Raw genomic sequence first — 20,909 nt, 5'->3', positions numbered from 1 at the left:
AACACAAAGCAAAATATTTTATAGGCAAATCCCTCAAATAGTTGAATGTACAGATTGTAGATTGTATAACACAAAAGGCTGCATTTGAGGTGTCAAAAATAAATCAATGGTGCTCTAGTAGACTTTATTATTTTTACAAACCCCTCAACGATACTCACTTTGGCTCAAAACAAGTACAGTAAAGTTGACAGTGCTGACTCACAGAACATCTGACATGGAGTGCAAATTTAAACACAGGATCCAGAAAGCCATTTAAACCACTCATTTGTTACAAATGATGAGGATTAGGTTGATGGATGAATGAATGGATTGATGAGCTAGAGTTAGGTTACGAAACAAATTCAAGTCTAATTAAAATGTCAGCACTGGCAAGTTGCTTGATGAAAAATAAACTTTTTTCTGTGACCTTATTTCTGCATCTATTCACTCTGTGGACGTTTCCATTTTCTTCACAGTAATTAAATGAAAAAAACAAAAAAAAACAAAGATACCTAAAACAACCATGAGAACATAGAGATAGTGATAGTGAAATATTAACCATATAAAATAGCAGCATGAGCTTGTCATAAACTCACAGTGGTTCTTTGTTCTCAGTAGGTTTGTTTGGAGAGGAAAGGGCTTTTCAGGACAAAGTAGCGTGTTATATAACCTCCTGGGTATGTTGGGTGTGTAGCTGGAGGACAGGCTGTAGTTGCAGTGCAGAATTAGGAATGGTGATTTCAAGCTTGTTAAGGTGCTCAAACTTGTGATTTTGTTAACATCTCCCATGAGCCATTCAGACATCGGGATGTTGTGACACGTCTGAAGCATTCAGAATATACATTAGCATACATCTTACACCAAACCTGAGAAACAACAGAAACATGTGGTTAGGGGTCAGAATATATGCTTGTTCATGACGAATTGTTGCTTAACTTTACCAAGGTTAAAAGAGCAAAGTTTCATAGGAGATGCTTTTTTCTGTGCAGGTTCTCTTTGTAGAGTCCACACCAAGACAACCATGAAGTTCTGGGCTTCATTTTCTCAGCGTTGAAACCAACAGGTGACATCACGGTTAGTTCACGCCTGCTCTGGTGTTGTTCAGGGGACCGGGCCAAATGTGGAGGCGAGCCGTAGTTTGGGGACCCCTGCGATAGACCGACTGCAATGTGGTAGAAAAACTAAGCTGAACAAAGCAACCACTTTCAGAAAAACGATAAAAGATTTAATGCAAAGTGGTAAACTGATGAGGTACAGAAATCTCTGAATGAGTTTTATGAGCTATGTGGTGAAACAAAGTGTATGCATGATTCTTTAATGGGATTGGTACCACCAGAAGAAAAAAAAGACATGACATAGGGATGAAGGCTAAGATGATTAATGATGACTTTGTTTACAGTGTTGGAGAGTGGGTAAAATCTAAAGAAAAGTGTGTCTGAAACTGGAAATAATAATGGTGTTGGTGGTGAACATGATGATATTGAATCCAAGGACAGTGTCTCTATTGTGGGTAAATATTCAAACAAAAGTTACACAACTAACAGGTCAAGTAGTGCTTCTTCAGTAAAAAATAAAAGCAGCAGCAGAAAGAGCTGCACTTTTGGCCCGAATGGCCGCACTGGAGGAACAGGAGCAGCAAATCAAAAGGAAAAAGGAACAACTCGATTTGATGATGGAACTGGCCGCATCTGATAACAACCACAATAAAATGAGCCGAAAATGCCGAACACACTGTACTAAACCTGGCCTAATTATATTTTTAAATGGAGGCATTTTTAGGAGGTTATGCAAAGTACCATACACTTTATATATGGTACTTACACAACTAAATTTAAAAAGATGTATGGTTGTGGTCACTGACAAATAAAACCAAGAAGGATGTGAAAACATTTTCCAGGAACATGATCAATAACAGAATTTTAAATGCAGACAGCTTCAGGGAATATTTACCTGCTGTTTTTGTTTCCATATTTAGTGTCTCCCTAATGATCTGGATTTTAATATTAAATGAACGTAATTGTTTTGTGGTTTTGTTAGTATCGTCGTCGCACAAAACTGGGAACACACTGGTCACCAGTATGACTTCCGATAATCAGTGAATTTGTTTTTCTACAAAGCAGGTAATGATTTTACACAGAGCTATTCTGTATTGAAATACGATACACACACAAACCACTGTAAAAATAAACATGTGACAAAAATGTTCCTTTCAGTTGTTTTTTATTACTGAGAAGAGCGCTTAAGCTGAAAAGCTCCCTGAAGTCTGATGTGAGCAGTTCAATAGGTCAAACTAAGTTTTTCACAAAATCAGGCAAATGGCATTGAAAAAAGTACAAAGCAACACGTTTCAAAGGCAAATCATTCAAATAGCTGGGTTTACAGATAGGAGAATGTATAAAACAGATTAAATTTGAGATGAAATCAATAAAATGTGTCCAAAAAAAAAAAAGAGAAATCAATGATGCTTTAAGCAGAGTTTTTTTTGTTTTGTTTTTTTGCAAATGTTAGTAAAGCTGCAGTCTGTTATAAAAGTGCTGGCCAGTGGGGTTTGAATGATTCACTATACTGCCCAGAAAAGTGCACTTGGAGTAGGAAAGCTACTGGGCACCACCATCAGGCCGTAATGAGACGTACAGACACTTACTTGGTACTTTGAGATGCACTTTGAGCCGTTAGTTTGTATATCGTTCAGCTAGACTGGTCTCAAGTTCAAAATAAATGGGAGGGAAAGCTTTGCAGGTATAAAGCCAGGCAAACACTGTGTCAGCCATTTAAACAACCAGCAGACGCACTACATTTCAAGGGTGAGAGAAGATTCTGCTTCAGACCATAATTACAGAAGCACATGAACTGTATAATTTCGATCAAATCCAGCTTATGTATAGATTATGTTATTCTATTGCAATACATCTTTCCAACTTGGATAATATGTTGGAGTAGGACCAAGAGCTGAAGTCTACCACTGAAAAAGTTATCTCATTAGTTGAAAGGGCAAAAATATATCAGTCTGCCCAAAACTGGCTGATGTAGCTACAGTGTGTGATAAGACAGCGGGTCAACAGTTAGAAAATTGCCCAGTTGTAAAACTCAGTCAGTATTTCTATTACACAAATCAACACAATGAATGTAACTTGTTCTACATGTGAGTCCTGTTCTCACTGACTTGTGGCAAAGAGAAAAACACCTGAGATGCTGTCTTATTTTGAAAAATTCTGATGTCTCCAAAGCAAAAAAAACAACAACAACAAAACAACAAGAACAAAGTATAAGAAGCAAGGCATGCTGCTTTAAATGATAACAGATCATGTTCAGATAGTGGTTATGAGTCTAATGCAATTAGATTTAAAGAAAATGCAGCATGCAGTTCAGTATGTTGGGCACTGAAATCGGTATAATACTATTATATAGTAGAATACATTGGACACCTTCATCTTCTTCAAGCGCTACCAAGTACAGACATGGTTTTAGAATCAGAGGCACATACAGTTTTATCCATAATAAGTGGTATAGTTGGTAATCATTCATTATCGTTACTGCAGGGAATAAATAAATAAATAAATAAACTTCTATGTGACCCGTTATCATGCTGTACTGGAGGTTTACGTTCATATGGAGGTGAGGTGATAAACAGTGACTTGGGAGGCCTTTAACAGTGCTTGTATGGGAACAGGCGCATCAGTGTGACATAACAAGCTAAAGTTTGACGGTAAAACCCAATGTTTGAGAGACAGTTACAGATAGAACCTGGAGAGTTAAGGTCACGAGCTATCGAGATAGTAAAGTCGGTGGAGGACAGAGGTGATTTGTGTGTGATGGTTGTTGTTATGCCTTTGTACTGTGGGAGGAGACTTAAAGCTTGGTGCATCAGGATGTCCAGGACTGCATGTTGCGCAGCATAGCCTCAAACCGCTCCATGTTCGGGGCATGAGCGTGGGCTAGGTGGTCCGTCAGGCGACTGTACAGGCTGAAAGACTTCAACTCTAGCCAGATGAAACCAAAACGGTCCTCATCAAACAGCACAAAGAGCCCCGGGGTGCGTTCCGGACTTGTAAAGCCATGGCCAGCAATTAGACCTGTCCCATAGAAACTGAAACAGAGAAGCATCATTTCATTAGTTAATCTAGATTTTGATGGATGGATCAGTGTCAGTCATAGACTCTGTACAAACACCGTGTACAGAAACCTACAAGCAAAACAATGATCAGGACTGTAGTATTTTAGATTATGATAATGACAGCTCATGAGAATTACTGACTACAGGCAGTCCTTGATTTACGACGTCCTCAACTTACGTTGTTTTGCTGTTACATTGGAACTGACTATGGGCCGGTCTTCACTTTAACGTATGGTGTTTCATTACGTCGGAACTGGTTCAGTGGAACTACTTGGTGAGCGGAGCAGATAAAATATGTCGTCATGCGGCAAGTGCAGCAGATAAATACTGTATGTACAGTTAGTTAAATGATGCTCTAAGATGGCTGTGTTCACATTTGCCGCCACATTGGATTATGCCAGAGCCCTATAGATAGTAAGAGTTGCGACACTCCCATAGGGTGCCGTTGTACGCTTTCCTTCGGTCTATTTCCGGGTTGTGGAGGCTTGTTTAGTTCCAAGCACCGCTTCGACAGTGATAGCCACCATTCATTTGCACTGCAGGTTGTTGAGTATATGTGGAGGTAAGTTGATGAAATGCCTACCTCTTTTGAATTGTCAACTGCCTATATTTTATCAGAGGCTCTTTATGATGCACATGCTGAGCTTTATTTGTATTTGCACAGCGTAATTATATATATTTTTTATCTTGGTAGACAACCGAATTTCTGCTACTTTTTTTTAGCTCGACTCTGCTGTTAGCTGTGAAGTTATCTCCAGGGACATATTGACGGATTAATTGTTGATGAGTCGCTACCTCTTTTTAATTTTAACGTCTTTATTTTATATCAGAAGCCCTTTGTGGTGCATACATTTATCTGTATTTGTGAATATTAGCAGATGACCGACTTTCAGGCATTGCCATGTGTTTGTTAGCTCTTCTTTGAAAGCTACCTAGCTGCATCGCTACCTCTTTTTAATTGTCAAGACTACGTCCTTTATATGAGACCCTTTATAATGCATAAACTTATACTTGTAAGTATTTAACAAATATATTTATTAATATCTATCGTATCTGTCTATCCACCAGTATCCCGAGAGCCCTCACTGAAGACACGAAGACCCTCATTGTTTCTCCCATTGTCAATAAAACATACTATTTCATTCATCAAAGCATAATGAGTTGTTATTCTTGAATATATATTTTGTGCATGTCTTAAAATGGTTATAGTGAGTCAACTCCTGCCTCATCAGAAGTGGCTGGACACTATCTGCTGAATGGACTGTTGTTACTCTGCTTTTCAATAACTCCCAGACTACGGGTAAGTGAATCAGAGAAATATAGACATTGTCTGGAAATACAATAATCCAGCTGGGCAAAAATTAACATCTTCAATCATCTTACATTTCTGTGTAAAAGTCGATTTTCCATGCTAACACGAATGTGAAACATTCCCTCCAAAACCCCAAACGTATCTTTAATATGTCACCTTACGGCTCAAAATGCAAAACTGACATTTACATACATACTCCAATGAATTAATAATCAAACAAGTACTTGGATGTGTGATTTTATTCCTTTTTTACCGTGAAATCGCCGCTCTCAGTCCCATAGAAGGAAATGACAGCGCTGCCTGTTTGGAACTATTCAAGCTTACATGAACCACATGACTGTCCCGCTGCGAGAGCATGAGTGTCGCAACTCTTACTATCTCTAGGGCTCTGGATTATGCTACATTCATTAACTTGGTTATGGCTCCCAAACGTAAGTCAGACTTACAGTCTAGATTTTCGCAGATATTTTCCTACAGAGTTGTGTTTCAGTGTGAGCTAACGACTGTTCTCCTTACTGTAGTTTTACAAATATGTAAACTGATCGATATCGTGATGCACATAACGACTTTGTTTACATTTTCACCGGAGTTCTGACTTCAGGCGAAAATCGACTTGCATCACACCGTAGGAACGGAACTCCAACGTAAGTTGAGGACCCTCTGTGTTATTTTTCACAAGTATTTATAGCAACCATTTTATGTTTACAGTCCTTTAACATACAGAGAATATAAGACAAAAAATAAGGGAGCACTTATTTTAGGTAATAAATCTACAACCATCTTTAATTTGGATGTAATTCTTTCAGAAGTGAAATCTGCATGTTCTTAAAGGTAGTAATAAAAGACTGAAGCAGCTACATTTTTCTTACAAGTTTCTTTTATTAACTGGACAGGTAAAGCCGAAAGGGTTGTCTTTGTTTTGAGGGCAGCTCTCAGTGACCTTCCAGCTGCTGGTTGGTCAAACAATCTGCCTAATTCTGATGCACCACAGCTGGCATTCTATGCGCAATTTTACCCCATCTGCCATTTGTGGAAGTCAACACAGACATGACAGTTTTTTTTTTATTAGAAAACTAATTTAGCATTCTCAACAATGTTCAGCTGAATGTTCATCCACAGACATACTGTAGCAAAAAGGCTACAATGAATAAATTATTCCACTGATGCACTATGGAATTTATACTACATGCATTTTCTAGCTTTTTTTAGCTTACCATTTCCTGCAGGTGCGAGGATACACCTCATTGCGAGCCATAACCCCGAGAGGCAGGATGAAGGGTAGGGCTTCAGGAGGGTTGCTGCTGCTGCTGGGGCCAGACTGGCAGCTGTCTACACAGGCAGCATGGTCTGCCTCCATCTCTTCTGCCCCGCTGGCGCCACCACAGGCACCTTCTGCTGCCTGTCTGACTGTGGCAGGAGTGCCATTGGCCTGTTGTTCCACCTCCCTCTGCACTTCCTCATGTACCCCCTGCACCAGCCGAGACAGCTCCTCAATGTTGCGCTGTTGCTCCAGCTCTGGGAGGACCACGGGCCGACTCAGGTCAACATCCAGTGTGAGCTGTCCTGCAGGGACATTGGGGTCTCCCTGTAGGAAAGAGTAAAATTACAGTCTGCACTGTGAGAAGATGAACTTTTTGTGTTCATCCCTCATGCAGCAGGTCAAAGAAGTAAGAATGTTCCATTCAAAGGCACACTGCACAGGAAGGACAGCCTGTGAAAAATCAGATTTCAACAGGAACTTGGTTAAACAGTTCATTTCCGGGAAAGCTTTCTCTGTGGAAAATCATGCTCATAGAATTGTAAACAGTCTGTAGTTATACCAAACTGCAAAGCCAGCATGCAAGAGTGTTTTTTAAGACAAGCACAGTCTTTGATCATTTTTTTAACAACTTACAGTGAGTTTGGTGGCTCTTGCAGAATTCCCGTGGAAACTGAGCATGACAATCTCCAAGCCATGACTGCCATAGGTGCCTTTGAAAAGGCCTGGCTGTAGCAGGTCTGAGGGCATCGCCGGAGGCAGGTAGATCCTTCTGTATGTCAAGCAGTTACTGTCACATGAAAGAATAGGAAAGCCACAAGTTTGAGTCTTGAGTCTCTGCCAAGACTTATTACTGTTTAGGCTGCAAGTTAATTGCTATTGAGTTTGTTAAACTGACTGAAACTTGATTACTGCAGCAGAGAAAGTGCATGTAAGGAAGAGAGTCATACTCGTATTGACTGGTATAAATGAACTTCATCAGGATGAGCTCCTGCATGTGCTCATGGAAGATTTCTTCCAGCGTGCGGCCCCATTCTTCCTCCAACCACGTCCTGAATTCCTACACACACGCACAAATCAAAAAATGCTGCTGATAACAGTCTTTGAATTCCACAAATATCAGCGTACATAGGCTTTGAAAACCTAATAATTCAAACAGGCAGTCAACAGGCTTCAGGCAGCAACAGTTTTCCCAGTTTGACCTACCTCCTGTCTGCCTCCTGGCATGCGGTGATGATCAGTCTGGTTACATTTTGTTGAAAATTCATCCTTCTTTACCGTCTAAAAATAACAGAATTTGACACATATTACAGAGTGGCCTACTTCAATAAGCTACTAACCTCAATTAAAGCGGGATTAGTTATCTGTGTCAAGAAATATCTTTCAAATTCTGTGAAGCTCATTTCTTCAGAGTACAGATAAGCTCTGTAAGCCCTCACCTGTATGTCTCCTTTGTGGGGACCTTTGTGTCCATACATACACTCCACAGTGGCCTTTTTGCTCTCCCACATGTGGATACGGAAGAGCGGCCGTCTTCTCATTGGATCCTCCACGCGAGGGTCATGAGGTGGCAAATACATCCAGCCGATGATGAACAACCCATCCACCTGAATGGAAAAATTATTTTGACTAAATTACCTGTTTTAACATTCTGTTGGATTTCCTATCAAAGCATTAGAATATTACTGTATTATAAATGAGCATTGTTTAGTATTTTTTCACGCAAAAGAGGATCAACAGATTCTAAATTGCTGTCACTCCTCCTGTCTTTATGCAAATGTCTTGACTGAGAAACAGTGCTTACCACGACATTGAGCAATCCACCATAAGGGCCAATATCAGGCTGCCATAGACCCAAGATGTGCCTGTACGGGTGAAGCACTGCAACACAAGAGCACAACAGCACATCGTACTAATCAGTCTCTATAGAGCTATGCTCATGGTTTACTAAGAACTACAGAGTGCAGGGTTAAAAACACCAGAGGGGATGTTAAAACCCACACACTCAAGAATGAAGTCGATGAGATGTAAGTGTCCATGTTCCTGAACACACACAGCACACCAAATGATCTGCCCTCCCATTTCATACTTAATATGCAAACAAACTGGGAAGAATTATTAGCATGTGTATCATTAACACAGGATGCACAAAACTGCTGCAACAGTTTGCTTACAGATTAAAACAGTTAAAGTCCCACACATACAACCCCTCATGCTGCAGCCATCCACTCTGATCCCCATGTACATACAGTGTGTGTACACGTCTCTATAGTCCATGTGTTCGTAGTCCGGGAGGAGCTTCATAAAGCGCCCAGACTTCACCCGTGGATTGACACCTGCACAGGCACAACACAGGCATGTGTAGAGCAGCCACGGACCAAGACGGGCTCAGTCCAACGCAGCGCTCTGATCAATGCAGTAAAATGTGCCAAAGTAATCAAATATGCCTCTCGCTACCATTTTGCCTCATATGTTTATTGGCAGCTGGCATTTTAAAAAAGCACATAAGACCTAAATCTCTGCTGGTAAACAAAAGCCAAACAGATGGGAGGGAATACATTAAAAAAGAAAATTAAAAAGTTTTTCCATCAACAGTCTGTTTAAGAGGCAGAGAAACTACATTAATATTTAAAAACAACCCACAAATGTCAGGAATGCTTCCCATCTGCTGCAAATCCTCATCAACATTTTGATATTTATCTGGACACATAACCCACATGACCCAAATGAGTAGGAATGAATGAAATACTTGATGGGATCAATCAAAATAGTTGACACGAAAGCTCTCAAACTGACGTTTTACATAGAGGTCTTGGCTGGACACTCCTCCTGCCTCCATCTTCCTCAGATCCTCCTTCATGCCAAACTCTGCAGAGGGAAAAAAAGACATGAGGGTCAATATATAATTGAGGGACTTTGGGATATATCTTCCATATATTTTTATTTAAAGTAAAAGCACTAATGTTTTTATGTTCATTTTGATCATGTCTTTACAAATTCCATAATTATTTATTATGAAAACAATCACTTATTAATAAAAATGAGTGGATATAACTAATATGTCAACTAAATAACAGTCCAAATTTAATAACAACCACCTTCCAATTAGATAAACAATGACAAGGACACGGGCAGTGCAAAGTTTAACTCTAGTCAGCAGACACACCGTCGGCCTTTAGCATAACAGAACTTAGCAGCTATTTATGTAAGTCTTTCGAAATGTCTCCTTTTTTACTCATTTACTTTTTTCTTGAAGTAATACAGTTATGTTTTTGCATAACAGATACAGTAAGATCTCTCGAGTGAATGTTGCCCATTATGCTGCACCATATCACTTTTTAAGATAAAAATACTCATGTTTGTTTACTGTAACTGTGTGTGCATGTGGAAGTAGAAGTAGCAATCATAGCAATATGCTGTGACTGATAACTGGTTCAATTCTGCAGTAAGTGACTTATTACTTACTTGTACTATCTCTTCTAGGACTTTACTAAAACTTAAAGGACAACAAGTTGCTTTCTTACGGGGGATCTTCACTGTACTTATCTGTTGCTCTGTGCCACACAAAAATGCTAACAATTAACAGCATTCCTCAGCTTTCTACTGTTGTCTCACACGTACTTCAGTTGCTTCGTTAACTTGTGATATATTTAAATTCAACACCTAACCTGTATCTAAGGGGTGTTTACATTAAACAAATAATCTTCAGAGACCTCTTGAAGAATAAATTATTCAAGCATATTATCGAACATAGAAATAACAGTGACATGAAATTGAATAATAAATTCCCAGAAGTTGGCACACAGTAAGCTGGGCTCTTAGTGACCCAATTGTTCCTTTTCTGCATCCCTCTATACTGATGAAACACAGCAGTTTTTCAAATTAAAAGTCCTATTCTTCTATGACATTTTTATTTGAGAATCTCTAGACTTGCATGTTTCTCGTGGCTTCTCGTTGCTCTTAATGGTATTATTAAACTGATTAGTAGTCTAAATTTACTTTATTTTTGAATTTATTATTTGATTTTTGCCTTGTCTTTTTATATTTTACAAACGTATTTTGCAGGCCTCTCTTCTGTCTTACGTGTACCACATAATTTTGTTGTTGACTGTGACATATTCAGGTCAGCTTTATTGATTTTGGTTGTTTTGAAATGTGCCAGACAAATAATCTCAATTAAATTACGACTGCGGTGTCTATTCCTTTAATATATCTGTATCTGTCAGCGGGCAGAACTGCTTATTCATTTTTTTCCATTCAGTTTCTCATTAAAGCTACCAGAAATATATTTATTTTACAAAGTATATGATGTTATAAATTGACACTGCTCCTTTAAAAAATAAATTACAAGAATGTTGTTTTCTACACAAGAATGTCATTTTCCTATACATTACCAGGTGTTTTCAGCAACCTAAAGTTTTAGATCATCATAGCAAATTACATAAAGTTATTTAACCTAACGTTTCATAACACCCACAGTGAGCATAGAGGGTCATGGTCTAATTAAAGAAGTGCATTACGCCTGTTATCTATTTGTATTTGTTTAGTATTAAAACAGTGTGATGGTAACAGGGGGCGGTGATCACAACAATGCTCAAGGCCCCGTCCAGGCTCGGTCCGGGCCTTCATCAACACTCCTATCAGCTGGACAGAATGGCTGAGGCCTCGGTCTATTTTCTACTGCATTGACTACAGCTGGCTAATTCTCTTCGTGTTTCCCGCACAGATCAATAGAAACGCTTTTAAGGGGGAAACATCTCCGTGAAACCGGAGCTGTCACACACTCAACCTGACGACAACACAATCCTCTCCACGCATTTGTGAGTCACAGCTTTACTTGAAAGTTATCAGTTACAACCATGTCCAGTAATCGCTATATTTACCTTCCATGCACCGCCTTCTCCAGATGGTTTCCGTGTTGAGGATTTGTCTGAATTTCTTGCAGACGAGCGCAACATTTGGCAGCACAGTTCCGGGCAGCAGCGAGAATATTTCCACCAAGAGCTCCGGCGGTAATTCCACTAATGACTGGGGGTGTGGAGGTCCGGTGCTCCTGCGGTCCAGAAAGCCTCCTCTGTTGACATATTCTTCAGCGTCACTCGGCCCTGCAGTGGCGACGCCGCGATCCGGGCCTCCGCAGCCACCTGCGTCGCCGAGCCGCTGGCCTACGATCCGCTCCTCTTCCTCCTCGTCCATGTCCGAATCGCTGCCTTGGTCCTGCTGGTTGTTCCGCTGTCGCCTCCGGCACCTCCGAGACTGACCCACTCCGCAGAGCCTGGCACAAACAGCCATCCGTAGTCACCAAACAGGCAACATTACATCACTACAACACATCTATCAGCTGCAGTCAGGCTCACCTCCTCCTGTCCTCGCGAGCATGAGCGGAAACGCCGCTTCTGACGTCACGTAGTGCACGTAAAGAGCGTCAGAGTCAATACTTTTGAAGATGTATCTTGCATACCGGGCCGGAGTGGGACTCATTTTGAGCCCTGGACTTTCATGCCACTGACGGACCCACTTTAGATCACGACCTATTATTATTATTAAAGTCGTGTAATTCTAGCCTTGTCTTGTAATTCAGTGTGTTATTCTAAAATATTTTCAATTCAGTGCAAGTAAGGGTTGCTTCACAATGAGGATTTAAACATGAGTACACATCTCCAACATTATTCTTTACAACAATATTCTGTTCAAATAAGTATTCAAGGATATCCAAACCTTAAAAATGAAATAAAAGAAGAAATAAAAATATTACATTTAAAAATAAAAAATATAAGGTGTTGCACTTTATAATAACAGTATAATTTATGAGAAAATCATAATCTCCAACACTACTCTCCCGAGCGCTGAACCAACTAGTGAAAGGGAGATGTACATCACAGAAAAGTCGGTATTATGTGCTATCTTTGTTGTGTACCCAATATTTCTAATAAACACGTTAACTGAAGTATAAGGAGCATCAACGTCACACGACGCATTACAAAAGTGCTGTGTTTCGCAATAAACATGTAATGCTAACAACAACAGGATACAGTTAATGTCTAAGACACATTTAGCTGTTGAAAAAGAGAATATGTTTAAACTTACCGCTTGCTAAAACATAGTCCTGACAGCTGTGGATGGCCGTTTATCATTTTCCTCCGAGAGTTTAAAAAGGGTCCGGAAGATGGAACGTGATTGGTCAAAAGTAAGCCCACAGGCTCGGGACGTCATTGGCCCAACGGAACATGAGGTCGTGCGCTGATTGGCTGGATGGGCTTACTTTCAGGGCTGACTTTGGCTCTAACAGCAGAGTGCAGCAGTATCACAATGTCCTTTTTTGCAATATCAAATATCAAGCAGCCTATGATTTCAAGAGGGAAAAATAGAAGACATTATCTGCATTTTGGACAGAACATTTGTCCAAAATATGAGCGTGGTACCATATTATCGAAACTCTAAGTAATTAACATTAAACATGTGTTTCGGAATCAGCCTTTAAATTGATGTCTCGTTTCAGTGCGATTCCAGTGCGGGCCAGTGGCGCAATGGATAACGCGTCTGACTACGGATCAGAAGATTCTAGGTTCGACTCCTGGCTGGCTCGACTGTTTCATTTTCCTTTCTCTCAACGCCCTCGCCCATTAGTCTAGCAAAGCTTACAAAAAATTCGGGGATTAGTTCTCGAGTTTCCCGGTTCGATCCCCGCTCGGTCCTAGACATACGCCTATTCATCCATCAAAGCCAAGCAAAAATGCGTGACTTACTTCCCGGGGTCGGTGGATCGATCCCCGCTCGTTCCTGTTACGCTAAATAGGCGGACTCTTGTTATCTAAGTACATAGCTTTAGAAACTTCAACTTCTTTCCAGCAAGAACTGGTGTAATAATTCAACTTAATAATAAGAACAAGACAAGAGAAAACAAATGAATACACAGAAGTTTTATTCCTGAACATAGTCACAATGTAAACAAAAGCTATCAACAAACGTGACACTAATAATACTAATATAAATAACAATAATGAAATAAGTGTTGTAATATACATAATAGATTTGTTATTATTATTATCATTATATATATTATATACTATTTTATTTATATATTATTATTATAGTATTATTATTATTAATGTTACCATATTAATACTATTGCTTTCAATATAATTATATTAACATATTTGATTATTTATCAACCTAATCATTACCATTATTATTTTAATTGATATTATTATTATTATTATTATTATTATTGTTACTATTGTTATTATGATTACTAGTGCTACTGTTCTCATTAAGATCAGATCACACTCAAGAGCAGTCAGTTCAACCGATGTGTGTAGACACAGTGCAAAGGCTGAAAATAAAATGAAATAAAGTTCAAGACAAAAACCAAACTGAACAAAAAAAAAAAAATGAAACAAAGTACTATTAGGACACCCCACTACCATTGTAACTCTGCACATGTGAAAAAAATCCAGCCAAACAAAAAACACAAAATCAAGAGGTAAGAGCGTTTTCTCAAAAATAATATACATAATAAATAATGATAAATAATAATAAATACACACAATAAAACTACAAAAGAAAACCTTGAGGGAGATGGAGGGTTGTCACTCCCCGTCTTTTTTCTCCCATAACCACGAGCCTCCAGCACAGCCCTCCATTCTCCATACGACTGGCTCTCAGACTCCTTGCAGTACCAGTTCCCGAAGTACTGCAGGTGGGATGGTGGCTTTCTCTCTTTGTTGCACTTTTTTTACAAAGGATCATATCTGTCTTCTTGACATATTTCCTTTTGACAATGCCAGTGCGCTCCCTTTCCAGTTTCCTCTTCCTATATTGCTGAGTGGTATAAGGAACTGGAGTTGATGGTGGAAAAGCTGGAGGTAGGAAAATCGTCTGTGAGGTTCCAGGTGCAGTCATCATCTGTGAGGGTCCAGACACTGTAGGATGCGGCAGAGATGGTACAATGAAGGGGAGAGTGGTGGAAGGTGCCAGTGCAATCATAGGAAGTGCCTGCTGTAGTGGAGGAGCCTGGGAGATGGCCTGAGGCTGGAATCTCCCCTTGAGCTTAGCCTCCTCAGCCGTGTTTGGAGGCAAAATGAAGAGGTGAGGCTGAGCTGAACTGCCAGGATACAGAGCTGGGCTTTTCTGCATCGCTGCAGGAAGCCTCTCAGGTCCTGTCATGGGTGCGTCTGGAGCTTTGATACCCTGTTTTAAAATTGCTTGCTCCTGTGACCGGAGAGCGCCTGCTGAACCTGGGACAACATATAATATTTTGGAACTCTTAATTGTGGTCATGAATACTATTTATGCTATTAGAGCACAACCAGCAAAACACTGAGGTTGTTTACATGTAAATGTATATTTAAAAAGGAAATTGGTACCTACATCATGTGAAGTGGACTCGGTTTCTGCTGTTAAGTGGTCCACAGGAGCTAGATGGAAAAATAATATAATTTAGACTAAATCTATATTTATTGTCGTTATGGCAAATATACATTTAGAGTTAATGTGGCAACAATACCAAGACTTCATGAATACTAGAAAGAAACTCACAGCTACACACTCCAGAAGAATATGCAGACAGGGATGACACTGAGCTAGTTACAGTGGATGTCACCAGTGATGGAGGGACCACAGACGAGGAAGACAAGCAGCTGGTTGATGGAGATGAAAATGAGGTGGTCACTGATGCTCTGGACACCAGTGCTTTTGAGGAGGGAGCAGGTGTGAAGTCTGTTTCAACAGTGGGGAGTGTGATGTCCTGAATCTCCTCAAGTTCACTGTAGCCCTCATCTACCTGCATCTCCACATCATTGGTCTCCGACTCTTCAATGGCCATCTTATAGTCCTGCAAAACTCGGCCAGTTTGGTCATAAAGATAATCCACTCCAATAAGCTCCCCTTAAGAACATGAAAACATTGACAAACAATTAGATAATATCCCAAGTCACATATGTAATAGCTCAGTGGTTGCATGTTACTTGTAAATTAAATGGAATTGTCACAAAAACATCAATATAATAATATACCTGTGTATTTCCTTGGCCCTTCATACGGAACAATCTTTCTGCCAAGGACATCCTCTGCTAAGGCGGTGGCAGTATAGCGGAGTAGGTGGTCATAGCTGTGCGGCTGCTGCTCATCTGCTGTTGCTGCCAGAGCCCGGTCCTCATTACACCTCGCGAGTCCATCCAGCAGATAAGCCTGGAAAAAGGTGTCACTGGCTAGTGTGCCTGTAAGACCATACAAACATATTTTAATAACAAACTAACAGCCATTCTGCACTCACAATATATTGAAATCTAATCATAATAACTTTTTTTCATGAAACTGCTAAAATGTGTAACTAATGGAATGAGAACAGAGATTTGTATATTCACCTGGGATGAATCGGTTCAGGTGTAAGTGAAATGACTCCAGGGACGTGGAACCTCTGGCGCAGCGGAAAGTTGGCAAACGGTGTGTCAGGGCCCCCTCCTCACCCCCATCTTTCCCACCTGACATCCCAAATACCCCTTTTCCCCTTCTGTTTCCTCTCCCTCTCCTGCTCCTCTCCCTCTCATGCTCCTCTCTTCCACTCATGCTCCCCTCTCTCTCTCTGTCCCTCGGTTTCTGTCTCCTCTGTCTCCCATCCGCTCCTCTGCCTTTACTTCCTTCCCCAGTGCGACACCTGAGTGGAGTGCGGGCTCACACCTGCCTCCACTCAGGTAATCAGCCTTCCCCGTGGGTCCTGGACAGCTGAAGGACATCGACCTGATTACACTCCACTGCAATAAGAACCGGCTCATCCTTCCACTCCCTGCCAGACTGTTGAACAAGACTTCACAGTTAGTTTGCTCTCTAGCCTCCAGTAAGTCTGTTAAGTTTTTGGCATTTTCTTACGTTGTTTTTCTCCTACCTTCACCTAGACCCAGCTGTCCGGGACCTCCGCCGCCCAGAATCCTCGTCCGTCTTCCCCAACCCATACGGCACCGGTTTCCCCCCATCTGGATCCCCCATTCTGCCTGGACCCCTCCCTGGAACCCCCGACCTGCTTCCCTCCCCGATCACTGGAACCCACAGCACAACCAGCTGCTCCTTTCCTCCCGGAGCCCCCCAGAACCCCACCGGCAAGACGTCCTCTTTGGCTAACAGAACGCAGCACATCTGCCTCAGATGCTGGTTTCAAGGCAGCCTCCAGCTCTGCTCGCTTTGCCTCTTTCAGTGCCGTCAGGTCATCTTGGTCCCACATGAAAATACAGTGATTGAGGCGTCTCATGAAGGTGGAATACAACTGGTGAGAGTCAGTTGTACAACCCACAGCTAACCTCCGCATAAAGTGCCATATGTCCAAGCGGATGCTCATTTGCTGCCACTCTGCAAACATCCTCCTCATAGGAGAGTTGCCACAACAGTCCCTGTCGACATACAGCACTTCAGGTGGCACCACCCCAGCCTCTCTAAAGCGCTTCATGAGGCCTGCAGTCATCCGCTCAAGACCAAAACCTTCATTGGCTGTGAGCACAGTCATGATGACCTGTCCATACTCATTTCCAATGTTGGTTGCCCAGGCAGCAGTACCATAGCTGCGTCCAGCGAGTTTCCGTACCACCTTTTTAGTAGAATCCATTTTCAGGATTCGACCAAATTGTGATGTAATACTGGCCTTGATTTCGTCAAGTCTTTGGAGGACGTCCTGAGCATAGACCTGCATCAACCACCGGCGTTTGGAGACAGGAAGCATTGCAGGTGGTGGATGGACCGTCACAGGCAGTATCAGACCAGAGGTGACGGCACTGGAAATCCCCTTGCATTCTGTCAAGTACTGGACAGTCTTCTGCAGCCAGACCTCAGCATGACGCTCCTGTAACTTCCTCTGGATCTGGCAGCTGCTGTTTCCTAGTCTTCGCTGACGCATCAAACTCACTACCTCGATGTCACAAGCAAGTTTTGAAGTCAGAATGCAAGGGAACTGCACTCTGTGACCAATATCAAGCTGGGACACGATGCCGTGGCTCCAGCTGATGACCTTGCATTTGCATCCTCTGCAGGACAGATACTCTGACGCTAAAAAGTACATTGTCCCTATTTTGACAACCTGCCTGATCTTCTGATGCAGGCCAGATGAGGTCAGATGACCACTGCAGTTTGAATGAGGACTTGTCAGTTGCACCTGCCACACCTTGCGTGGCATCCAGAGCAGCAGGGGCTGGCCAAAGTAGTTCTCCAGTGGTGGAAGAGTACTGGTCCTCAGTGGCACCTGTGGTGGATACCACCAAAGCCTGTTAACTCTGCTGAAGTCCAGCTCCGGGTGCCCCTGTGCTGTCCACCTGAACAGCGCTTTGGAAATCCACTTCAGGCAAGGTGTGTATCCAGCCAGCTGGAAGACAGATCTGCTGTGCTGGAGGAAACAAAAATAAAGACATAAATAAACAAATCCACATTGACTTCACATCCCTTCACTTAACTGCATTGTATCTGGAAAGCAGATGTGTTAAACTTAAAAATAAAATAAATAAATAAATGAAAACTTAAAAAAGAGATAAATGAACATCACCAGTAGCACTCAGATACTCAGAATATTTTACAGTAATAACATTGTCTTGCATGGTTTAAATCAATGTGAACATATGTGCCAGCTGTACCTCCTCAAACTTCATTGCCTCTGCGAACAATGTGCTGTCATCCAGCTCAGTGGACACAGAGGGTTGAGTGGATGAGCACGAGGGTTCTGGAGCCTCAGTGGTGGACTGCCGTGTGCGTGCCTGGGTCAAAGCTAAAAAACAACAAAAAGCAGGACAAACATAGATGAGTACTGAACAACAGTAAATACTAAACATAGAAAATGTATAATATAAATACATGCTTGCTTACAAGGTTTGACTTTGACAGGGGAAACCAGCCTTTTAATAGCTTTGGACAAACTTTGCTGGTTCGGCAGCTTTCCGACCAACAAGGAGCAGAGAGAGGAGGTGGCAACGTTCTGGGTGGAAGTGGCAACATGCTGGGTGGTGGTGGTGGTGGCAGCGGGCTGGGAGGTGGCGGTGGGCTGAGAAGTGGCAGTGGGCTGGGAGGTGGTGGCAGCGTGCTGCCGTGTTTTTCCAGCATACTGCTCTTCCTTCATGGCAATAGCAATTCTGCCAGAAGGAAACAACTCAATGTACTCCCTAAAACACGTCTTGTTCTGGTCATGCTCTCTGGAGTCTTTGCTGCCTCCTGTGGGGTCCCTCTTCATAGTTGCCACCAGGTAAGCAGCATACCCCAGCGCATTTTCAGCCACCCACCTAAATGACAGGCCACAAAACACACCAAACTGAATTTCAAAGAAACCCAGGAGGTGTACTCGATTTTGTGTGCCTCCGTGGGGTTGGACCAATGCTTTTTTGGCCCTCTCCAGCACTGCTTCTGGGGACAAGGGGCGCTGCCATGGCTTGTCTCGGTTTTGCACTCTTTGGCTGCTTCAGGTGAGTCTGAGAGGTTGAGACTGCCGTCAGCTGGCCTCCGGAAGCGAGGTTCCATGTAGGTTTTAAAAAAATAAAAGAAAACTGAAAAAATGTAAATATCACAGCAAGGACAGATGATATTGACAAGACATTTGGTAACACATTGCTTAAGGCAGCTGTGTACATTATCTTACTCCCCGTTTTATTCAGTCAAGAATCATCTCTTAAGCTTTGTCTTACAGTATATTATGCTCAGTCTATGTATGCTACTATAACATTCACATCAATCTGCAGAGTAACTGCCAACACTAACTAAAGCTACTAAGTCAATGTAGCTGAGGAAAAAAAGATTTTCCCTCTAAAGCACAACACTGATATCGCAAAATGCAATAAATACATGCCTAATTTGTACTTTCCACTAATCTGATATCTTATTTGCTCCCTCACTCCTTCGTAATAAACTCAGTAACCGTAGCGTTATTAGGCAGTCACCGATGTCACATCGGCCACAAGCTGTTCATTCCAAACATGTGAAGGTTAAATAGACTGTACATCATTAACAATGTGACAAACCGTGCATTACCCAAGACGCCTTACGAGAAAATCCAAAGTTTATACGGCGACGACGAGACCTGACATGTAACAGGATGAAGTAAACCTAGCGTTATAAAGCTGTCGGTAACGTCACACCGGCCACCAAAAATGTCGGGTTAAATTGACTTTACAGCAACACCACTGTGACAAACGTTCATATTAGCACTGTGACAAACGTTCATATTAGCACGGAGTATCCAAAACGACAAAAGAAAATCCAAAGTTTATACGGTGACGCCGGGACCTGACAGGTAACAGGACGAAGTAAACCTAGCGTTATAAAGCCGTCGGTAACGTCACACCGGCCACCAAAAATGTCAGGTTAAATTGACTTTACAGCAACACCACTGTGACAAATGTTCATATTCGCACGGAGTATCCAAAACGATAAAAAAGAAAATCCAAAGTTTATACGGCAACGACGGGAACTGACAGCTAACGGGGTTGTCTAATAACGCTACCTAACCATTGCGGTCAAACTCGATTTCATTCAAAACACGTACCCGCACACATCACATCGCTAGCTCTTTTAATTCTGTAGTTAAATATTACCTTTTTAAAACAACAACAAACAAACTTGTTTTTATGCGTTTGGCAACTTATTTAGCTAAAACTCGCAGAGACACCTTACCTTCGAAAAGCCACTGTCAAATGAGGCAATAGGTAAGCGCCCCCCAGTGGCGCTATCTATTGGTTAATTCTTGGTAGTCCCCGCAGCGAATCTTGGTAGTGATGCCAGCACTGATTGGCCAGGGCCTTCAATTTTTGGTTGATTCTTGGTAGCAGGCAGCAAGGCGATTGGCCATCGCTACCAAGAATGAGCTCGACCCTGGGGCGGCAGGGAGCGCCATTTCATATTTTATTTCTCACAATGAAAAACAGCCTTGCTCTGACACATCAACACGAAATGAAAAACAAAAAAACTACTTTTTATTAACAACCAATGATAATATCTGTGAGGTGGTTAAATCGAACAGATGTTTAGTAAGAGCATCTGAACATTTAGAATTATCATTTGAAGTAATTTAAAATAATCAAATAAACATTTTAATTATAGAGTGCACATCAATGATGAAAAAACTTTTAGTTATGTAACGTTAGTATATTGTAAGGATTCAATGAAATTTGAGTCATATGAAAGAATTAGCTTAACTGTCGCAAATGTGTTTTTTCTTGCTATAATGAAGGGAATGTCCAATAGTTGGTCAATGCTATAATTGAATTTGTGTGTGGTTTTGACAGTGG

At 41.5% G+C, this 20,909-nt stretch overlaps 2 protein-coding genes, 1 long non-coding RNA gene and 1 other non-coding gene across 6 annotated transcripts in view; 1 reads left to right on the top strand and 3 right to left on the bottom strand.

Moving 5' to 3' along the window:
• LOC127535077 (uncharacterized) overlaps window positions 1–20,909 on the bottom strand; it is a 198,264-nt gene that overhangs the window by 1,068 nt on the left and 176,287 nt on the right. The window lies entirely within an intron of this gene.
• fbxo31 (F-box protein 31) lies at window positions 2,183–12,058 on the bottom strand. 2 transcript variants are annotated; one of them, XM_051952003.1, is made up of 10 exons: window positions 11,547–12,058; window positions 9,460–9,531; window positions 8,913–8,999; window positions 8,468–8,544; window positions 8,103–8,270; window positions 7,870–7,944; window positions 7,614–7,723; window positions 7,300–7,453; window positions 6,620–6,990; window positions 2,183–4,066 (listed from the first exon to the last, which is right to left on the bottom strand). In XM_051952003.1, exons 1-10 carry the CDS (start codon window positions 11,953–11,955, stop codon window positions 3,844–3,846), a joined length of 1,746 nt encoding a protein of 581 aa, XP_051807963.1. In that variant the 5' UTR covers window positions 11,956–12,058; the 3' UTR covers window positions 2,183–3,843. The 2 variants fall into 2 exon arrangements, with proteins under 2 accessions (XP_051807963.1, XP_022075215.1); XM_022219523.2 differs by lacking the exon at window positions 8,913–8,999.
• On the top strand, window positions 13,177–13,249 carry trnar-acg (transfer RNA arginine (anticodon ACG)). The gene has a single exon. It is a non-coding gene; the product is annotated as a tRNA-Arg (tRNA).
• LOC110969438 (uncharacterized) lies at window positions 13,804–20,869 on the bottom strand. Of its 2 annotated transcripts, XR_007943723.1 has the most exons (7): window positions 18,502–20,869; window positions 18,273–18,403; window positions 16,029–18,028; window positions 15,678–15,881; window positions 15,446–15,549; window positions 15,034–15,080; window positions 13,804–14,900 (listed from the first exon to the last, which is right to left on the bottom strand). XR_007943723.1 is itself a non-coding variant. In XM_051952000.1 (4 exons), exons 1-3 carry the CDS (start codon window positions 18,860–18,862, stop codon window positions 16,553–16,555), a joined length of 1,968 nt encoding a protein of 655 aa, XP_051807960.1. In that variant the 5' UTR covers window positions 18,863–20,869; the 3' UTR covers window positions 16,165–16,455; window positions 16,547–16,552. The 2 variants fall into 2 exon arrangements, 1 of the variants encoding a protein (XP_051807960.1); XM_051952000.1 differs by lacking the exons at window positions 13,804–14,900; window positions 15,034–15,080; window positions 15,446–15,549; window positions 15,678–15,881 and having other exon boundaries at window positions 16,165–16,455; window positions 16,547–18,028.

Source organism: Acanthochromis polyacanthus, chromosome 8, assembly GCF_021347895.1.
Source record: "Acanthochromis polyacanthus isolate Apoly-LR-REF ecotype Palm Island chromosome 8, KAUST_Apoly_ChrSc, whole genome shotgun sequence".
NCBI classification, from domain to species: Eukaryota; Metazoa; Chordata; class Actinopteri; family Pomacentridae; genus Acanthochromis; species Acanthochromis polyacanthus.
Note: the sequence above shows the minus strand (reverse complement) of the source record. Positions and strands in the feature narration are given on the sequence as shown.

What these genes read in the sequence shown, in the direction of transcription:
- fbxo31 (XM_051952003.1), bottom strand. Translation starts at nt 11,955, where the DNA reads ATGGCTGTTTGTGCCAGGCTCTGCGGAGTGGGTCAGTCTCGGAGGTGC. An exon ending in GAGAAGGCGGTGCATGGAAG is followed by an intron (nt 9,532 to 11,546) that starts GTAAATATAGCG and finishes TTCCCTCTGCAG; the next exon opens with AGTTTGGCATGAAGGAGGAT. An exon ending in CCAAGACCTCTATGTAAAAC is followed by an intron (nt 9,000 to 9,459) that starts GTCAGTTTGAGA and finishes GTGCCTGTGCAG; the next exon opens with GTGTCAATCCACGGGTGAAG.
- LOC110969438 (XM_051952000.1), bottom strand. Translation starts at nt 18,862, where the DNA reads ATGAAGAGGGACCCCACAGGAGGCAGCAAAGACTCCAGAGAGCATGAC. An exon ending in CCCTGTCAAAGTCAAACCTT is followed by an intron (nt 18,404 to 18,501) that starts GTAAGCAAGCAT and finishes GTTGTTTTTTAG; the next exon opens with CTTTGACCCAGGCACGCACA. An exon ending in AGGCAATGAAGTTTGAGGAG is followed by an intron (nt 18,029 to 18,272) that starts GTACAGCTGGCA and finishes TGTTTCCTCCAG; the next exon opens with CACAGCAGATCTGTCTTCCA.